The sequence below is a fragment of the Mustelus asterias genome, chromosome 4 (assembly GCF_964213995.1).
Source record: "Mustelus asterias chromosome 4, sMusAst1.hap1.1, whole genome shotgun sequence".
NCBI classification, from domain to species: Eukaryota; Metazoa; Chordata; class Chondrichthyes; order Carcharhiniformes; family Triakidae; genus Mustelus; species Mustelus asterias.
Window position 1 is genome coordinate 102,907,406 of NC_135804.1, and position 20,888 is coordinate 102,928,293.

General features: G+C 42.4%; 1 protein-coding gene across 2 annotated transcripts in view; it reads left to right on the plus strand.

Moving 5' to 3' along the window:
• Window positions 1-20,888, plus strand: part of LOC144492897 (MORC family CW-type zinc finger protein 4) — a 128,900-nt gene that overhangs the window by 44,696 nt on the left and 63,316 nt on the right. For both annotated transcript variants that reach the window (XM_078211486.1, XM_078211487.1), the window contains exons 5-9: window positions 747-889; window positions 1,434-1,590; window positions 3,609-3,737; window positions 6,577-6,696; window positions 7,409-7,512. In XM_078211486.1, the coding sequence (XP_078067612.1) occupies window positions 747-889; window positions 1,434-1,590; window positions 3,609-3,737; window positions 6,577-6,696; window positions 7,409-7,512 (653 nt within the window). The remainder of the gene's footprint in view (window positions 1-746; window positions 890-1,433; window positions 1,591-3,608; window positions 3,738-6,576; window positions 6,697-7,408; window positions 7,513-20,888) is intronic.

The following is a 20,888-nucleotide window of genomic DNA, read 5'->3' on the forward strand; positions in this document are numbered from 1 at the left end:
AGAATTGCCCAAAAAAGTCTGTTGCTAGAGTATAGAGCTGTGCAGATCGGGAAACCACTAGTGACTTATTTGGACCTTAGAATTTCCATGTGTAATATTCACATAGGTCCCTTGAGCCCTTTTGGGTATTGAACAGGTGTATATTTGTGTTGTGTATTCTTGGGTATGAAATTTCATTTAAAGCTCAGCTTATATGAACTTAATAATTAGGTATTAAGATTACCTGCATTAAATTGAACATGAACGAATAGCTTTGTAGGCCTTTCCATGTCTAAAACGTAAATAACAAATCCGCTATAGTGCTTACAGTATATGCAGCAATTTTGAGATCGTTCTTGGAGAGATCATACTCAATTCATTTAAGGTTTGAAACCACCAGTGGTAAGTGGAAACTTTTATCCCTGCTTGATTTGGAGAGTGGTTCCATAGTGAAGTGCAGCTTCTATTCTATTCCGCCATCCTGTTTAGAGATGAACATTTAATCCAAGGCTATATTTTACCATTTTGTTTATTTACTTGAAGAAAGATTGTTTTCATCCGGTTGAAAAAGTTGATTCCAGGCAAAGTGTTCACAATGGTGAAGGATTCAAATAGCAAGGAACCCTAGATGTAAGAAAGTAGGTCAGATGGGTAACTTCTGCAATAGGGATTATTAAATAGTGAAATTAGTTACAGAGGTAAGTGATTAAAGTGGACAATACAAATAGGTTCTTATGAATACTACTTAACTCCCTGAAGCACAGAACCTCATAGTTACTGAAGACTCAGTGCCAAGTCTGGAGGCCATCTTGAAATATTCCATCTTCAAATCACAGGAGGAACTGCTGGCTGAATTTGATGCTATCCTCAGCAAAAAAGGAACCCGGATTATTATTTGGAACATTAGAAGGTGGGTAGAGAATGGAGTAACCTAAGCAGTAATTCTTTACCAAAGATTTCCAGAGCTGTAGAGCTTTTTGCTACTTAACCAATTCCCCAACGCTCCCTTTTCCTGCTTAGATTTGTTAGTGGGACAGGGGATATGTTTCTTGCGCGTGTCCCATTTTTGTGGATCATTCATATCGTGAATTTTCCCCTCTCTGTCATTTGTCAGGGTAATTTGTTTAGTATCTTTGCTTTGAAGGAGGTTTGATAGCATATCTTTTTTTCTCACCGATACTCAAGTTCTGGACATTTTTTTTTGTCACCATTCTTGTCATCTTCTCATTCATGTCTTTAACCAGATATCCGTAGGTCCCTCTTTGGGTTTTGCTCCAACTGACTGCAACCATCTTCTACTTTAACAAACTAATTTTGCAAAGTTATTTCAAAGAGCTTGCAGTTGATGAATTGCTTTACCGTTGATCTGAAGAGATAATTCTAACAGATGAATTTTCACGGTACAGCGGGAAGAGTTCCAACATTTTTTTTCTTGTTGATTTTGTATCTTTCAGGAACAAGGATGGAAAACCTGAACTGGATTTTGAAACGGACCAGTTTGACATCCGAATCCCAGATATCAATTGTGAAGATGGTGCGGGAAAGAAGAAAACATATAGACGGCCTGAGAGACAGGAGCAGCACATTCCTGAAAGTGACTACTCATTAAGGGTCAGTACCTATTTGTGTGTGAAAGCTTTTGTTTCGTAGGCTTGAAAAGACACTGAATTGGGCATGGGTAAGATACTTTGTCGGAGAGTTGATGCAGACTCGACAGCTTCCTGCACTGTAAGGATTCTGTGCTTCTACGTTTAAGCAAAAACTATGATGTTCCAAAAATGTCAATCACAATGAGAAACACCGAGTAAATTCCATTGCTTCAACTGAAACAACATTGAGATAAATAACTTTTAACTAAATTGGTAGAACTTTCACAGTCTGCATCAAGTTCTGAAAATAAATAAAACCAAAACAAGCCGAACCTAAATCCATTCAGGAGCTGCCGCAGTCCACCTTGGAAACCCAAATGAGGTTCAGTTCCCAGAGTGAAGCTCCAAACAGCCTGACTCTTGTTACAAAGCATATTATACAACCAAGTTGGGTACATCACAGGGTAACATTCCAGATTGTATTTCTTCCTCCCCCAGTTGCTGTCTCAGGACATAGGAGTTTCTAGGTGATTTTTGTTGGCCCTAATGCCATTATCATCTGAACCTGCAGTGAAGCTGAGTTTTGAAATAATGGGAAGACCAACAGTGCTTAGACAACACAGTTTAATTGCAAAGCAACACAGCCTGGATATTTTACATGCACCGTGTACATATAAGGAGCATTTCTCCCTGGTCACCAGCAGCAATGTTCAAGAGACCAATTACCCATTCTGGTGGAATCCTGTGCAAAGTGAGAGGATTGTAAACATGACTTCCCATCTAACAACCCCTTATCAATGGTGCACCTTTGCTGAATTCTAGTCATTAGCTGCTTTGTGCAAGGTTGGGCAGCTACAGCCTAGTATGGGGAAAGGTAAAATTACTGCTGGTAATGGCAAGAAAATCGCAGCTTTGTTCCTTTAATGCAATCTTTTTGTTAGTAACCAAATCTAATCCATGTTCTGACTTCATTAATAAAATGACAGGCAGGAAAAGACCAGGTGGTCAATCAGCCTCGCCCCATGCTTTTGCATTGTTTGAGGATTATGACTAGACATTGTCTACCCACCACAGCCACATTAAAAAAATAACCTGGAACAATAATGGGGACAAAATCTGCACATTTTCTCCCTGACCCTATCAGGTGATCAAAACCTGTCCTGGGGATCACAGTGACCATACTTTTGATCACTGTTAATCCATTGGTTTTTATATCTTTGTCCCAGTCAAGACCGAGTTCAACTCCCCATTGAAGGCATGCAATGAGTCAACATAGTGAGAAGCTAGCAACTTACTCCCTTGACTCACTAATCTTTGGGCAAAGTATTATTTAACATCTCACCTATTCTTGCATGTTTTAAATGTATGTGCCCTGGTCTTCCCCAATCTATCAAACTGAAATAATCATCCAACCCTTTCATTATTTCACATACCTCTATCAGAATTCCTCAAAGTCTCTACTGCTCTGAAGTAACTAGTTCCTGTTACTGGGTGTAACACAAGGCGACAGTGCCATCTCAAAAGCATAAGTTTCAATATAAAGTGGGATATCCATTATCCGTACTACCATTCATATCACGATCCTGATTATCTGCATGAATTTTCAAAATGAATTCTTTCATGGTATATTTCTTCAATTCACCATCTACTGTTATCTCTTTTGCTATTTGTAGTGTGGTTGTTTACATTTCTGTGCAATGTGTATTGCTGTATTAAAGTTTGTACAAGAACAGATTTTGAGGATTCTAAATTATCTGATAATTTCCAAAATGCTTTGGTGCGGGGAGGGGGGAAAAAGTGATAAAATCCTCTCCATCTGGTAAATAATGGAGATTCCACTGTAAATACTTACCTGTACTGAAATCCATCTTTGGAGTCTACACTTTGGCAAACAATTATTCTTTCAGTGATGCTTTCTGATTTATTAAGACAAGTGTTGTATTAACTAGCAACTTGTTTCAAGAAGTCATGAGAATCATTAACCAAGATGAGGACTATAAGATTGTAAGCTGGCTACTAATTTTCTTTATCTTGCGTTAGGCATATTGTAGCATTTTGTACCTGAAGCCTCGCATGCAGATCATCCTGCGTAAGAAAAAAATCAAAGCACAACTTATCACAAAGAGTCTGGCTCATGTCGAATATGATGTTTACAGACCTAATTTTAATGTATCCTTTTTCAATTTGCAATGATAGTGCTCTTGTTTTGCCATAATGGTTATAATATGCTGTTGCTATTTTAAAAAGCTGCTCAATTTCCAGACTCTCTCAGTTAAGTGGGACAAAGCAATTTGACTCCACCCTGTGCCCAAAGCTAACTTGTGCAATCATTTGTGAATGCTGCTGAAATGAATGATGGAATCGGGATGAGAGGAGTGGGTTGTGGAGAGCATGTATAATCCATTTATTAGGTTTTCAGGAATGGTTTGAGAAAAGTGGCATAAATAACTCAAAATGTTGGGACCCTATACAAGCTGATATAAATCACTCACAGCATAGCTTCCTTGGACTTTTGCACTAGAGCAATGGTGTCCATCAAAAATGCATATTACCATAGCAAAGATTGTTGGGAAATTCCAGACCTTTTTTAATTGAGTATTCTGCTGGATCTCAATTGTACATTTATAATGCAGCATTATCATCAACCTAATGTTTAAACAAGCACTGAGCAAACTCAAATATAATCTCAGCGGTGCCTTTATTTTTAGGGCGGCACAGTGGTTAGCACTGCTGCCTCACAGTGCCAGGGATCCGGGTTCGATTCCTGGCTTGGGTCACTGTCTGTGTGGAGGTTGCACGTTCTACCTGTGTCTGTGTGCGTTTCCTCCGGGTGCTCTGGTTTCCTCCCACAGTCCAAGGATGTGCAGGTTCGGTGAATTGGCCATGTTAAATTCCCCCTCAGTGTACCCGAACAGGTGCCGGAGTGTGGCAACTAAGGGATTTTCACAGTAACTTCTTTGCAGTGTGAATGTAAGCCTACTTGTGACCTAATAAATAAACTTTTTAACTTTTCCAACTGTCTTCCTTATTTCTATTTAATCAATACTAATATGTTCATTATTCCTCTGAATTAACCTCTCTCTGTTCTTTCTAAGTTCAACTATGGTATTTTCTTCTTCCCTGCATTGTCAGTATTTCAATTGTGTTACATTGCATCATCTCTTGCTTTAAAGAATATTCTGTAACTTCTTACTTCCTTTGTATACCATATACAAGAGACACCGCAGCAAATCACCAAACCTCTTTCACAGCACCTTTCAAACTCACAACCTCCACCACCCAGAATGACAAAGACAGTAGATACGTGGGAACAACAATACCTGCAAGTTCCTTTCCAAACCAAACACCATCCTGACTTGGAACTATGGGCAGGATTTTCCGACCACGCTGACCCCGAAAATCCTGAGGTCAATGGACCTTTCCATGGTCCGCCCCTCGCCCACTCCGATACCTGTGGCAAACGGAATGGGAAAATTCACCCCCATATCACCATTCCTTTACTGTCGCTTGGTCAACATCCTGGAACCCCTTACCTAACATTACTGTGCATGTACCTGCATTTGATGGACTGCAGCAGTTCCAGAAGGCGGCTCATCACCACCTTCTCAAGGGCAATTAGGGATGAGCAATAAATGCTGGCCTTGTTTCTGATGTCTTGCAAGAAACTATGTTTGGCTCCCTCCTATTTTTCATGTACGTGCTGCCCATCATTTACATTATTCAAAAGTACTGGATTAGTTTTCACAGCTGACTACTCCCAGCACCACGTCACAACTACTTCTCTCGAATCATCCACTCTTGCTCAATTAACAGACTGCTTATTCAGCATCCAGCATTAGATGAGCAGAAATGTCCTCCAATTTTAATATTGGGAATGCTGAAGCCATTGTTTTCAATCCTTACTCTAAACTCTGTTATCTAGCTACCAATGCCATAATTCTCCCTGGCAGCAGGATAAGCCAGTCTGGTCGTAACCTTGATAGCACATCAGACCCTGAGGTGAGCTTCCAATCTCTTATTTGTGGCATCTCTGAGACTGCCTATTTTCACTTCTGTAGCATCACTCCACTGCTAAAACTCTCAATCGTGCTGTTGTTACCTCAAGGTTTGACTATTCCAATGAACTCCTGGATGGTTCCCCACATTCTGTAAACTTAAGGTCATCCAAAACTGCCCTGCCCATGTCTGAACTTGGCCAAAATCTTGTTCGCTTTATCATCCCTGTGCTTGCTGAACAGTGGCTCCCAATCAAACAACATCTTGATTTTACAATTCTCAACCTTGTTTTCAAATTCCTCTGTAGCAACACCTTCCCCTATCACTGTAATCTCTTCCAGACCCACCACCCTCCGAATATCTACACTGATGTAATTCTAGTCTCTTAATCATCCTTGACTTTTTTAATTGCTTCACCGTTAATGACTGTGTCTTTAGTTAACCCAAGACACTAAGCTACGGAATATCATCCGGACACCCCCTCCCCACCTCTCTCTCTCCCCTTCCTCATTTAAGACCAAGCTTTTGGTTATCTGACATTATGTGGCTTGGTGTCATACTTTGTTTTATAGTGCCTCAGTGCAGTGCCTTGAAGTGTTTTATTACATTAAAGATGCTATATAACATAAGAAAACAATCCTAGTCTCCGTAATTAAAATTGTTCATTTCAGCCAAGGAAAAATCCAAATGACAATACAGTTTCAGTGAAGTACACTGACTGGCAATGACAATACCGGCACACCTCATGCACAGAGCATTGCAATTAACAAAAATGGGTGGAAAATATTTTTGAAAAAAAGTATATTTTTTGTTGTTTTTATTTTGAGAAAAATGCAATACTTCATGCTTGCTGTAAAATTGATTCATTATTGCAATAAAACCTTGTAAGTTAATAAACCATCAATGTGATTTACTTTGCAAATGCAGCAGATATATGACAACTCTAGTTAGGTATTCAAGCTCATGTTTTATACCATGTCTTATATGTCCTTTACCTTAATGATTTGATTAGAATAAACGTGTCAAAATAACCTTTGGTTTTAATTGTAAAAACAAAGAGCACTATGGGATAATGATGTACAACAAAAACCGGCTTATCAAATCCTATGAGAAAGTGGGATGCCAGATAAAGGTAAGAATCTCATATTTACATGTTTTGGATTAAAATCAACTATATACATTTTTTTGTCTGCTGAAATTATGTTTTTATTTTAACCAATTTGATCTCTTAGTGGTGCTGATTTTTGCTGTGGTACATTTCCATGGACACTGTTAATATTTCAGCAACTAGCCAATACCAATTCATGATATATGAGACTATGCAGTGAATGTCAGTAGACCACTCAACACTGGGACCCCATCTTGTTCTTCACCAACACCACACCTTTGAGTTTTCTTTTTTTATACTTGAAGCATTGAAATCAATTATAGCATAGGAACTCTTGCAGAGTTGAAGCCAGCTAACACAGGTGAGGAATGAAACTTGCACCCTTTTGGCCGGCGTGGCTTGGTACTTCATCAGTCAATCCTGATCCTGAACCTGATGGACCACCTGCACTCCTTCATATCCCTTTCTCTAAAGAGTTGCGGTGTTAGAGTTGACATGAACTTATATGCTTCTAGAAAAAAAGTATGTAATGAAGATGAAAAGGACAAGGCACATCTAACTTAATAAATAGCAACTCCAAATTTGTTTCTCAAGTATCAAGTTCTGTAGAACAGCAGACTACTATTCCATTAAAACTATATTAATTAAAAATTATCTTTTTTGGAGACAATGCGCCTGAAAAACATCAACTGTGTAAAACAATAAACCAATCATTTACTTGCATTTTTTTCTCCAGTCAACCAGCAGAGGATGTGGAGTTGGTGTAATTGGAATTATTGAGTGCAATTTTCTCAAACCAGCGCATAACAAACAAGATTTTGAATACACTAAAGAATACAGGTAAGACCAGCAAAACACAAAAAAAATTAATGTCCAAAACTTAGGAGAAAAAACCCTTTGCCACAATAATATGAACAAACAAAGAACAATACAGCACAGGAACAGGCCCTTCGGCCCTCCAAGCCCGCGCCGCTCCCCGGTCCAGGATTGAATCCTGAATCCAGGATCCCCGCCCAATTTTCCAGCCTATCTACATACCAATATCCTATCCACCGAGCTGTCCCTCACAGCTACGATGCTTTGTTCATCACAACCTATTAACTCACCCCCACCCCCCCATTCCAGACCATGTGATCTCCAGGGAGAGGCGAAAACCCAGAGTGAAAACCCCAGGGCCAATATGGGGGAAAAAAATCTGGGAAATTCCTCTCCGACCCCCTGAGGCGATCGAAACGAGTCCAGGAGATCACACTGGCCCTGATCGGAAAATGCTTCCCAACCCTAGTCATTTCCACTTCCACGAACACCATATGAATTCCCTGCCCCCGAGACAGGTTCCCAACTATCCGCAGTCTCGCTCTGTACTGGCACCAGCAAGATGATCATAGAATGAAGCCTTGAAACGAGAAACAAGGAACAATTAGCCCGCGCCGCTCCCTGGTCCAAACTAGACCACTCTTTTGTATCCCTCCATTCCCACTCCGTTCATATAGTTGTCTAGATAAGTCTTAAACGTTCCCAGTGTGTCCGCCTCCACCACCTTGCCCGGCAACACATTCCAGGCCCCCACGACCCTCTGTGTAAAATATGTCCTTCTGATATCTGTGTTAAACCTCCCCCCCTTCACCTTGAACCTATGACCCCTCGTGAACGTCACCACTGACCCTATCTATGCCTTTCATAATTTTATACACCTCTATTAAGTCTCCCCTCATCCTCCGTCTTTCCAAGGAGAACAACCCCAGTTTCCCCAATCTCTCCTCATAACCAAGCCCCTCCATACCAGGCAACATCCTGGTAAACCTCCTCTGTACTCTCTCCAAAGCATCCACGTCCTTCTGGTAGTGTGGCGACCAGAACTGGACGCAGTATTCCAAATGCGGCCGAACCAACGTTCTATACATCTGCAACATCAGACCCCAACTCTTATACTCTATGCCCCGTCCTATAAAGGCAAGCATGCCATATGCCTTCTTCACCACCTTCTCCACCTGTGACGTCACTTTCAAAGATCTGTGGACTTGCACACCGAGGTCCCTCTGCGTCTCTACACCCTTTATGGTTCTTCCATTTATCGTGTAGCTCCTCCCTACATTATTCCCACCAAAATGCATCACTTCGCATTTATCAGGATTGAACTCCATCTGCCATTTCCTTGCCCAAATTTCCAGCCTATCTATATCCTTCTGTAGCCTCTGACAATGTTCCTCACTATCTGCAAGTCCTGCCAGTTTTGTGTTGTCTGCAAACTTACTGATCACCCCAGTTACTCCTTCTTCCAGATCATTTATATAAATCACAAACAGCAGAGGTCCCAATACAGAGCCCTGCGGTACACCACTAGTCACAGGCCTCCAGCTGGAAAAAGACCCTTCCACTACCACCCTCTGTCTTCTATGACCAAGCCATGAACTGAAGTGAGGACAAAAACAGTGTCTGGCAGTCAAACGCTTGCTTGGAGTGTTTGTTTCTGCACAACAAGTTAAAATCTGAAACCAAAATGGAAATACCGTAAATAGACAGCAAGCCTGTCAGTAGTTAAAAATCTAAATGTAGATGAGATCTAGAATTAAAAACTGTAAAATAAACTAACACTTTTACAGAACTCGGCAAAACCAAGAGTGAGGTGAGCCGACTCATCGGAGATCAGAAACTAATTGATTTAAAAGCTTGAAAATGTTTCTGTTGCAAAGCAAGGATGAAGTAAAAATCAGTGGTTGTTTGGTAGTACAGAACTTGAGCATTGCTGAAAAAAGAGATGTGTTTTTTCTTGCACTCATCAGGATACTGCAGTACAATTGTTGTGTGTCAGATGAAAAGCACTGGCATGTCTAATTTTTCAGCAATATTAAAAATCAGTGGATGATAAATCTACAAAGATCATGTCAGGCAGTGAAAGGATATTAAAAAAAAACAAAAATGTTTGAAAACAGCTAAATCAGGCAATGAAAAGGCTTGGCTTTCAGGTATATGTAAAAACAAACGCTAATAAAAGGATTTGACAAAAGAGCATATAAGAAAATGTGTCACCAGGTTTGCATTGAGCTTCGTTGGAGCATTGTAGAAATGCAAGTGATGAACCACAGGGAAATCTCACGTTTGAAAGAATTTTGCAAATCGGCCGTCCAATCAGTTTGATCTTTTCAATGTAGAAAATAAGCAGTAAATACAGTACACAAGATTGGAGGACCTACATGTAAATTGATGTTTAATATTGAATGGGGATTTGGAGATCTGAAAGTCATTATTGTAATAAAGAGTAGGTGCAAGAAAAATGGCAACAACGAGTTGGTGATAGAAAAATGGGTATCTCTGAGAGAATGGTCCCTCTGCAAAGCAAGAAGAGGGAAGGATATGCTTGGCTTTGAAAGGCATTTAATAAATTACCTATTGATAGACTTATTTTTTAAAATGCTAGTCAAGGGACAGTGGTAAGCTGATTGCTAAGTTGTCTAAGGGATAGGAGACCGGAGTATTGGATGGATGTTTTGCTGACTGAAGAGAAGTATGCAATAAGATGCCCTAACGGTCAGTATTGGGTCATTGCTTGCTGTATGTAAATAGTCTGCAATTTTGCATAGGGATGATACAGGGGATGATTAAGACAGCACAGTGATTAGCACTGCTGCCTCACAGGGACCCAGGTCCAATTCTGGCCTTGGGTGACTGTGTGGAGTTTGGGCGTTCTCCCCGTGTCTGCGTGGGTTTCCTCCAGGTGCTCTGGTTTCCTCCCATACTCCAAAGATGTGCAGGTTAAGTGGATTGGCCATGCTAAGTTGCCTCTTAGTGTCAGTGGGACTAGCAGGGTAAATACTTAGGGTTAATAACAGATTTCAGTAGGAACATAGACTGGTGAAATGTGCAGACACTTGATAGATTTAATTTAATGTAGGTAAGTGTGAAGTGATCCATTTGGGAGAAACAACCTGGAGAGGCAATATAATCTAAATGGTATTGTTTTCGACTGTGTCTCCTGCCAATGAGAATGACCATCTGCACTGATCCGCACAGATGTCGCTCTGCGCAATCTGATAGCTGTCAATGTCTTGAATACACACAGGATATAATTCTGCTCCAGTATGTTCCAGGCAAGTAAGATGGTGGGCCATAATACATTTAGTTTTGAGTAATTGGGACAGACTTGGTTAAAGTTTATTTATTGGTCACAAGTAGGCTTACATTAACACTGCAATGAAGTCACTCTGAAAATCCCCTAGTCGCCACAGTCTGGTACCTTTTCAGGTACACTGAGGGAAAATTTAGCATGGCCAATCCACCTAACGTGCACATCTTTGGGCAGTGGAAGAAAACCAGGGCACCTGGAGGAAACCCACGCAGACACGGGGGAAAAAGTGCAGACTCCACACAGACAGTGACCCAAATCGGGAATCGAACCCAGGTCCCTAGCGTTGTGAGACCGCAGTGCTAACCACTGTGCCGCCCATGGCATGATTCATATAACTGAAATTTGAAAAGTAGGAATGTAACACAAATGCAAATACTATATTGCAGAAAGTGTAAATTTAATGGGATGAGTTAATGTAACCGCAAACAACCTGTAGAGAATAATCGTGAATTGAATAAATGTATCAACAGTACAGCTTCAAATGCTGTAGGATCCTGGCAGCCCAAGCCCACTACCACCTAACTCCCCTGTCCCCTTGCCCACTGCAGGTTTGGAAACTTTGAATCCAGGCCTGTGTTAAAAGAGTAAACATGGTGGAGAAACAATATGTACAGTGTACAGTGTTTGCAGTCACTATTTCCAGTGGTGAGGGAGGTGTTGTGTGCAAGAACCGAAAGACCTGGATGTTCGTATTTAAAACGTTTTGAAGGTGGCATGACATGCAGCTAAGAACTTTATCAAATATTTAATAATGGGGCAGAATTGGGCCTTTGAATACAAAAATAAGGAAATAATGCTAAAATCTTCCAAATCTCTCATTAGATCTCAGGACATTGTGTACAATGCTGGTCACTGTTTTGGACTACCACCACGTTCTTGTTTTCTTGGCATGGTTCTTAGCTGCTGGTACATGTGACCTATCTTTCCTAGACAGACTGTCATACTTCGGTACTTGCTTTAAACTGGCTTATTAAAACTACATAAAAGGACAGGTTACAGAATAGCTATGTCTCTCCTGAGTACAGTGTGTTCCCTCCCCTCTCACTTTCTTCGGAGAGAGAGAGAGCACGCACATGACTGGTGATGACAACAATACATCATCGTCCACATCACACATCAGCATATCCATTTGCCCAATACGCTACCTCTCCCAACTATTGATGTGGTTCTTAACATTAATATGTAACTATGATTTAACTATTTACATCATATTTCTGTAATTCCCTTTTTGCTCCCAAAAATTCTACTCCATTCAAATTCTACCCCCTCCCCAAGTCACTCTTAAAAGGGATGCAGTCTCCCACAATTTTGACAAGACATCTTTTGGACGTATGGGCGTTCCTGTTTTCCTTGGAAGGCACTGTCATGAATGAACTGGGACAGCAACTTTGCAATATTACTGGCAATCAGAGTGTCAACTTTAGAACTGCTGAAGGATGATGGATTCTTTGCATTGGAAGACTGATGTAAGAGAGAAGACATCAACCTTGGATACTGTTGAACTAGAAGAGAAGAAACTAAGACTCTTTCATTCAGGGCTGCAGTATAGACATCAATTTACTTTCACCCTTGCAAATAGGTGCTACCAATGCTTTGGCAGTGTGATATTTTATGGACTAGAATCGGGCAAGTCATTCTTCCTGGAAGAGACTTCATGGTTAACTAGCTATAGGCTAGGTATTGCATTGGTAGATTCAGTGGAATAAAGATCTGAATGCTGTTCAGCCTCATGAGACATAGCTGACTCCTTAAGTAGATAACGTGGCCTTCATAATAATTGGCAGACCAACCTCTAAGAGCTTATCCTCCTGCAGATCACTCAATGCTTCAACGGCCTGTTCCTCATTACTTTCTTTAGGAAAGAGCTAACTTGGGTCCAAAGCTTCTTCATGCAAATAGCCACTGTCTGTCGCAGTACCTTCTGTATCTGCCAACTCTGGTCTAGTTCATAAAGAACTGAGAGATCTTAAGCTCAGTATCCACCCAGGGTCTAGTGGATGGTATCTCTGTGATGGAAAGGAAATCACCGCTGATGAAATAAATCACCTCAGCTGCTTTGGGCTGAAAATCCACTGGTTCTACATAAAACTTTTAATTTTATTCCATGAAAGGATTGAGTTTTCCAAGTGCTGGTTATCATCTGATTTTTCTGGAATCCCTAGTAGTAGAACAGCATCTCCCCTCAATAAGGGTGCAAGCGTGCATGCTCTATCACCAGATTGTGCTTAGGACTGAAATATTTATCAAAGGCTTTGAAAACAGTGTCAAAGTCTTCAGCAGACTTTTCCAAATCTTGCCTCAGAAGAATGCTGTCTGTGACTGGACCTGTGGCATCAAGAAACAAACTGACTTGATGCTTTTGCTCTTTAACAAGATTGCCCGATGCTGCTCGATATCAGAGGAAGTGCTTCCTCCACAACCTCCATGTTTGGCTTCTCTGTGGGCCCTTGAGACATTCAAATAGGTGGGGTAGGGGCAGTGACTGCTCACCAGTTACAGACATTGTGACCTCCAGTTTGCTACCTCCTTCGGTGGGGTTGTAAGTATGTGTGTTACCAGGTTTTTCTTCACTTGCTTGCCTGTGGTTCATCAATGGCATCAATCTAGCTAGATTGGTGTCACCACTGGTCCTGTCATGTTTTGGGAAACCACCAGGTTCTTTGTACACTTGGCTTGGTTTCCTGGCTGCTGGTATGCATGACTTATCTTCTCTTTATGGATTGTAAATAACTCTGGTACATGCTTTAAACTGATTATTAACACTTTGTATAAAGGACACATTACAAAGTAGCTGTTTCTCTCCTGCGTACAGTGTGTTCCCTTATCTTTCTCTTTTTTCGTCTTCTCTCTCTCTCTGTCCCCCCTCCATGTCTGGCACATGACTGCTAATGTCACGAGAGGATCATCATCAGCCTCGCACGTCAGAATATCTATTTGAATTAACCCAATACATCATAGGCACCTGTCATCAATCTGTCTAGTAACAACAGGAAGAAGAATTTCAGAACAAGGAAAAAAGAGAATAAGAGAGAAGGGAACACACTGTACCCAGGAGAGAAACAGCTACTTTGTACCTGTCCTTTATGTACAGTGTTAATAAATCAGTTTAAAGCATGTACCAGAGTCATTTACAATCCATAAAGAGAAGATAAGTCATGCATACCAGCAACCAGGAACCAAGCCAAGAGTACAAAGAACCTGCTGGTTTCCCAAAACATGATAGGACCAGGGGTGACACCAATGGTAGGATATGATCTGCCCAATGATAGGATATGATCTGTCCAGCAACAGGTAAAGACTTGCCTAGCGATAGCAGTAGCCAACATTCGAAGGGGATAATGAGATTTGACCTTTCCTGGTAATATGATTAGCATGCATCCAGACAGAATCAGAGGTGAATAGCCCTATCAGAAAACAGCTTACCTAGATGACTGAGAGTCATGGAATGTGAAAGCTGCAAACAACCTAAGTACACAGAAGGGAGAATCAAAGCAGAACCAGATATAATTGCTAGCAGAAGCAGGCAGGCCTGTTTAACAGCCTAAAGCCAAGAGGCATTGTAACATCTCAGAGTTTGAGAGATAGTTTTCATAAGATCCAAGGTCATGTGGAAACCTTCATAAAGGCAGTTTAAATATCTTCGCTGGACCAGGCAAAGATGTTTCCCGAATTTGATCATCCACTTTGTATTGTGTAACTATAAACTGGATTGGACGTGTAGATTTATTTAATTTGAATGTTGTTTGGGAACGGGAAAATCTTAAGGAGTTCAGCGTTTGTAGATGTATCTTGGAACAAGGGATAAATTTCTATGTAAACTGTGTGTGTGCTGAGTAATTCATATATTTAGTTGTCTTTGAGTATTATAGTATTATTGTGTGTAGTTGTCTTAGTAATTGTTACACAATAACTGGGCTGGTTCTTCTTACTGGGGTTTCACGTGACTCCTCACACCATTCCAAATACCATTCTTGGTGGCTATAAACCACCAAGAACCGATTTTCAAGTTGAGACACCCTCGCAGATAACATCAGTGTGGCATGTGACACACCAGGAAAGATATCCTTACCTAGACTCCAGATCCACAGCAATGTGGTTCACTTTTTAATGCTCTCTGAAATGGCCTAGCAAGCCACTCTGTTGTATCAAACCACTAAAAAGTCCCAAATGAATGAAACCGGACAGACCATCTGACATAGACCTAGGCACCCAAAACAATGCTGCCAAACTCGGCTATTACTAACATGGGGGAGCTTGTGCCAAAATTTGCAGAGCTGTTTCACACAGGCTAGTCAAGCAACAGCCATACTGTCACGTACTGACAGTACAGGTGGCAGGCCGCAGTGATATACAGTATGGAGGGAGTATCCCTAGGAGTCCTCAGCATTGACTCCAAACACTGTAAAGCATAAACTCAAAAGCCAATCATAAACAAGGAAGCCTCCTGCTGATTACCATGTATCGCTCGCTACCAACCGCCACCCCCCCTTCCCCCCACCACCATCACCAGCTGATGAATCAGTATTCCCCATGTTGAACACGATGAGGGTGGCAAGAGCACAATGTACTCTAGATGGGGGATTTCAGTGTCCATCGCCAAAAGTGGCTCGGTAGTACCAATACTGACCAAGCTGGTTGAGACCAAAAGGACATGACTGCTAGCCAGGGTCTGTGGCAGGTGGTGAGGGAACAAACAAGAGGGATAAACATACTTCACCTCTTCCTCACCAATCTGCCTGTCACAGATGCATCTGCCCATGACGATATTGGTAGGAGGGACCACTACACAGGTCATGTGGAGACAAAGTCCCATCGTGTTGTGTGACACCACCACCATGCTAAGTGGGATAGACTTTGAACACATCTAGCGACTCAAGATTGGCGAACCATGAGATGCTCTGTGACCATCAGCAGCAGCAGAATTGTACTCCACAAACCTGTAACCTCATGGCCCATCATATCCCCCACTCTACCATTGCCACCAAGCCAGGGGATCAACCAGGATTCAATGAAGATTGGGGAGGAGGCATGCCAGGAGCAGCACCAAGCATACCTAAAAATGAGGTGTCAAACTTGGTGAAGCTACAACACAGGACGACTTGCATGATAAACAGCATAAGCAGCAAATAATAGACAGAACTAAGCGATTCCACCAATGAATCAGATCAAAACTCTTTAGTCCCGCCACATCCAGCCTCAATGATGGAGGAGCCCAGCACATTAGTGCAAAAGATAAGGCTGAAATATTTGCTACAAGCCAGAACTGCCAAGTGGATGATTCATCCCAGCCTCCTCTGGAGGACCCTCGCATCACAGGTGCCAGTTTTCAGCCAATTCAATTCACTCCACATGACATCAAGTCCCATCTGATGGCATTGGATACTGCAAAGGCTAAGGGCCCTGACAACATTCTGGCAATAATATTGAAGACATGGTCCAGAACTTGCCATGTCCCGAACCAAGCTGTTCCAGTACAGCAACAACATTGACACTTGCCCATCAATGTGGAAAATTGACCATTGTGCAAGAAGATACCGTTACATGTGGTATAAGAAACTCTGTTTCAGTATTGTTTTTGCATTTAAACAAAATAACTGGATGAAGTGTAACTTCCTCATTGCAATTGAACTCAACAATCTCCCATCTGAACAAAAGAGGATGTGTCAACATTGTGCAACTCATCTGACCCAGCCATTGGGCATGGGGGAGATTGTAGTGAAGCAAAAGGCTGGTTTCTAATCACCTAGGAAATTTATCCAAATCTCCTTAAGGTTGATGGATAGGATCCAGCGGATATTTTCTCATAGCTGATCATTTTAGATTTTCTTTTATATACTTTCATGAGTGATTTCCTGTTTTTACTGCTGCAGATCTTTAGGAAATCTTTACTTCCTGTTATATGTCACTTTAAAGTTAAAATGAGGAAAACCAGACTGTAATCAAAAGTATTTGTGAAAACGACACTCATTCCTAATATTGGTGGCTTGACTCAACAATGGCTCCTTTCCTAGCTTCTCTGATTGCAGTGATCTTAATACTAAACGTGATAGTTTTAGATTCAAAGAAAAGTGGCATTTCCATTCAATGATATTCGGAGTGCAAAGGGATATATTTTCATCCTGTGAAAATGCTCATTCAAGAAAAGGAAAATAATTATTTAAAACAAAAACAAATTCCTAGAAATACTCAAAGATCTGACAACATCTGCGCAGAGAGAAACAACTAACATTTCAAGTTAAATATGAACAAAGAACAATACAGCACAGGAACAGGCCCTTCGGCCCTCCAAGCCCGTGCCGCTCCCTGGTCCAAACTAGACCATTCTTTTGTATCCCTCCATTCCCACTCCGTTCATATGGCTGTCTAGATAAGTCTTAAACGTTCCCAGTGTGTCCGCCTCCACCACCTTGCCTGGCAGCGCATTCCAGGCCCCCACCACCCTCTGTGTAAAATATGTCCCTCTGATATCTGTGTTAAATCTCCCCCCCTTCACCTTGAACCTATGACCCCTCGTGAACGTCCCACCGACCTGGGGAAAAGCTTCCCACCGTTCACCCTATCTATGCCTTTCATAATTTTATACGCCTCTATTAAGTCTCCCCTCATCCTCCGTCTTTCCAGGGAGAACAACCCCAGTTTACCCAATCTCTCCTCACAACTAAGCCCCTCCATACCAGGCAACATCCTGGTAAACCTCCTCTGTACTCTCTCCAAAGCCTCCACGTCTTTCTGGTAGTGTGGCGACCAGAACTGGACGCAGTATTCCAAATGCGGCCGAACCAACGTTCTATACATCTGCAACATCAGACCCCAACTTTTATACTCTATGCCCCGTCCTATAAAGGCAAGCATGCCATATGCCTTCTTCACCACCTTTTGATGACTTTTCATCAGAACTGAAGAAACATTTTGAAGAAGAGTCACTCATCCCAAAACATCAGCTCTGCTTCTCTCTACAGATGTTGCCAGACTTAATGAATATTTCAAGCACTTTCTGTTTCTATTTCAGCTTTCTAGCATCCAAAGTATTTTTCTTTGATAAAATAATTTTACCCTTCAACAACTTCTGCACCTTTCACACTTGTCCATGGTTGGCTCCCTCCGGTAATGCCTCAGATTTAAATTTCACACTGTTGTTTCCAAATCTTTCAATGGCTTTAGCTCTCCCTATCTCTGACCTCCCCCAGTCCAGCAACCCTCTGACAGGCCTGCGCTCCTCCAGTTCTGAATCTCAATCGAATTTCCAAGGTTGCAATCTCTGGATTATTACCTAAGCCACGTGCAAATTGGCACAGGGTACATAAAAGTAGAGAGATAAATATGTGGCTCAAAGACTGGTATGGGGGAAGTGGCTTTCAGTTTGTGAGGTACTGGGGAAAGCTGAGATAACAACAACTACTGTTAGGACAGTCTACATCTGAACCATGCTGGGACCAGTGTTCTGACAAACCGCATAGCTAGGTAAGTAGAGAGAACTTTAAACTAAATAGTGGGGAGATAGTACTGGAGAAAGGATACATAGGCTTACAAAGTGAAAGAATATGGCAGCATATCAAGGCAGCTATTTAGGTAATGATATCCAGGCAAAATTAATGGCTCTTTATGTAAATGTATGAAGTATTAGGCACAAAATAGACGAATTAATGGCACAAGTTGAGATTAGCTTTTATAAGAGACATGATTACAAGGAGATCAAAGCTGAGAACTAAATATTCAGGGGTATGTGACTTTTCATAAGGACAGGAAGGAAAGGGTGGTGGAATAGTATTAGTATGAGATGGAATAAGTATAACAGCAAGAAATAATCTGAGATCGGAAAATGTGGAATCCCATCGGTGGAATTCTGCCCCCAAATAATTGTAAGTGCCGAATTCGCATAAAAACTGGAGTAAATCCTGCTGTTCTTTTTTAGCGGAACTTCAAAATGAATTTCCCACACTCTGTGCATCAGAGAGAGCCCTAGCTTGAATCTCGTTTAAAAAGCTATGGGCAGGGCCTATTCCTGCTGGAGAGGCCGGCAGCGTAGCGTTGAGTGGGCCACTGCGCATGTGCTGATCTGTTAGCACTGCAGGCCTCTCGATCGCTGGCCAACCCCACGTCACAAGCAGTGCAACCCACCACCCCCCCGGCCCGTCTTGATCAGGGGCTAGGCTGGCAACCCCTCTTGCCTCCCGACCTCCTGGGGGGCCTCCATGGCACCCCTTCACTCCAGCGGGGTCGGGCAGCCAGCTTCCTGTTAGTGGGGAGCTGTTCTAAACCCCGCTGGAGTGAAACACTCCTGGACAGGGAGGGGGAGAGGCTAGTTAAGTATAAATTATATTAGAATCATAGAATCCTACAGTGCAGAAGAAGGCCATTCGGCCCATTGAGTCTGCACAGACCACAGTACCACCCAGGCCCTATCCTCATAACCCCATGCATTTACCCTAGCTGGTTCCCCTGACACTAAGGGGCAATTTAGCATGGCCAATCCACCTAACCTGCACATCTTCAGACTGTGGGAGGACACCGGAGCACCCGGAGGAAACCCATGCAGTCACAGGGAGAACGTGCAAACTCCACACAATGACCCAAGCTGGGAATCAAACCCGGGTCTCTGGCGCTGTGAGGCAGCAGTGCCAACCACTGTGCCACCATTATATTATATTGAGCATCAACATAATTTATGTAGCTCCGCTTCTTCAACATTAAAGAAGCCATCCCCTATGGACAAGCCCTCCGTATACACAGGATCTGCTCAGACGAGGAGGATCGCGACAGACACCTCCAGACGCTGAAAGATGCCCTCATAAGAACGGGATATGGCGCTCGACTCATCGATCGACAGTTCCGACGCGCCACAGCGAACAACCGCACCAACCTCCTCAGAAGACAAACACGGGACACGGCGGACAGAGGACCCTTCGTCGGCCAGTACTTCCCCGGAGCGGAGAAGCTACGACATCTTCTCCAGAGCCTTCAACATGTCATTGAAGATGAACATCTCGCCAAGGCCATCCCCACACCCCCACTTCTTGCCTTCAAACAACCGCACAACCTCAAACAGACCATTGTCTGCAGCAAACTACCCAGCCTTCAGGAGAACAGTGACCACGACACCACACAACCCTGCCACAGCAACCTCTGCAAGATGTGCCGGATCATCGACACGGATGCCATCATCTCCCTTGAGAACACCATCCACCAGGTACACGGTACATACTCTTGCAACTCGGTCAACGTTTTCTACCTGATACACTACAGGAAAGGATGTCCCGAGGCACATTCGGAAGACCATGCAGACGCTATGACAACGGATGAATGAACACCGCTCGACAATCACCAGGCAAGAGTGTTCTCTTCCTGTTAGGGAACACTTCAGCGGTCATGGACATTCGGCCTCTGATCTTCGGGTAAGCGTTCTCCAAGGCGGCCTTCATGACACACGACAACGCAGAGTCGCTGAGCAGAGACTGATAGCCAAGTTCCGCACACATGAGGATGGCCTAAACCGGGATCTTGGGTTCATGTCACACTATCTGTAACCCTCACGATGCTCATGACCTGCCTGGGCTTGCAAAATCTCACTAAGTGTCCCGGCTGGAGACAATACACATCTCTTTAACCTGTGCTTAACCCTCTCTCCACTCACATTGTCTGTACCTTTAAGACTTGATTACCTGTAAAGACTCGCATTCCAACCACCATTTTGTAAATTGAGTTTGTATCTTTATATGCCCTGTTTGTGAACAGAACTCCTACTTACCTGACGAAGGAGCAGCGCTCCGAAAGCTAGTGACTTTTGCTACCAAATAAACCTGTTGGAATTTAACCTGGTGTTGTGAGACTTTTTACTGTGTTTACCCCAGTCCATCGCCGGCATCTCCACATCAATGTTAGATGCCAGGCACTTGAATATATACTAGGAGACTTGCTTTGTAATTCAAGCTGCAAGTGCACCTCCTTTAGAAAACATTAGACAAAAAACTTCATAGTTAAAATTGAAGGATAGCTTAAGGAACTGTGCTATCCTGTACTTGATAATACTTCACGGTGTGTCATTTAAAGTAGCAAAGCTTGATGTCTGGCACTAACCTTTTCTGTGATTAAT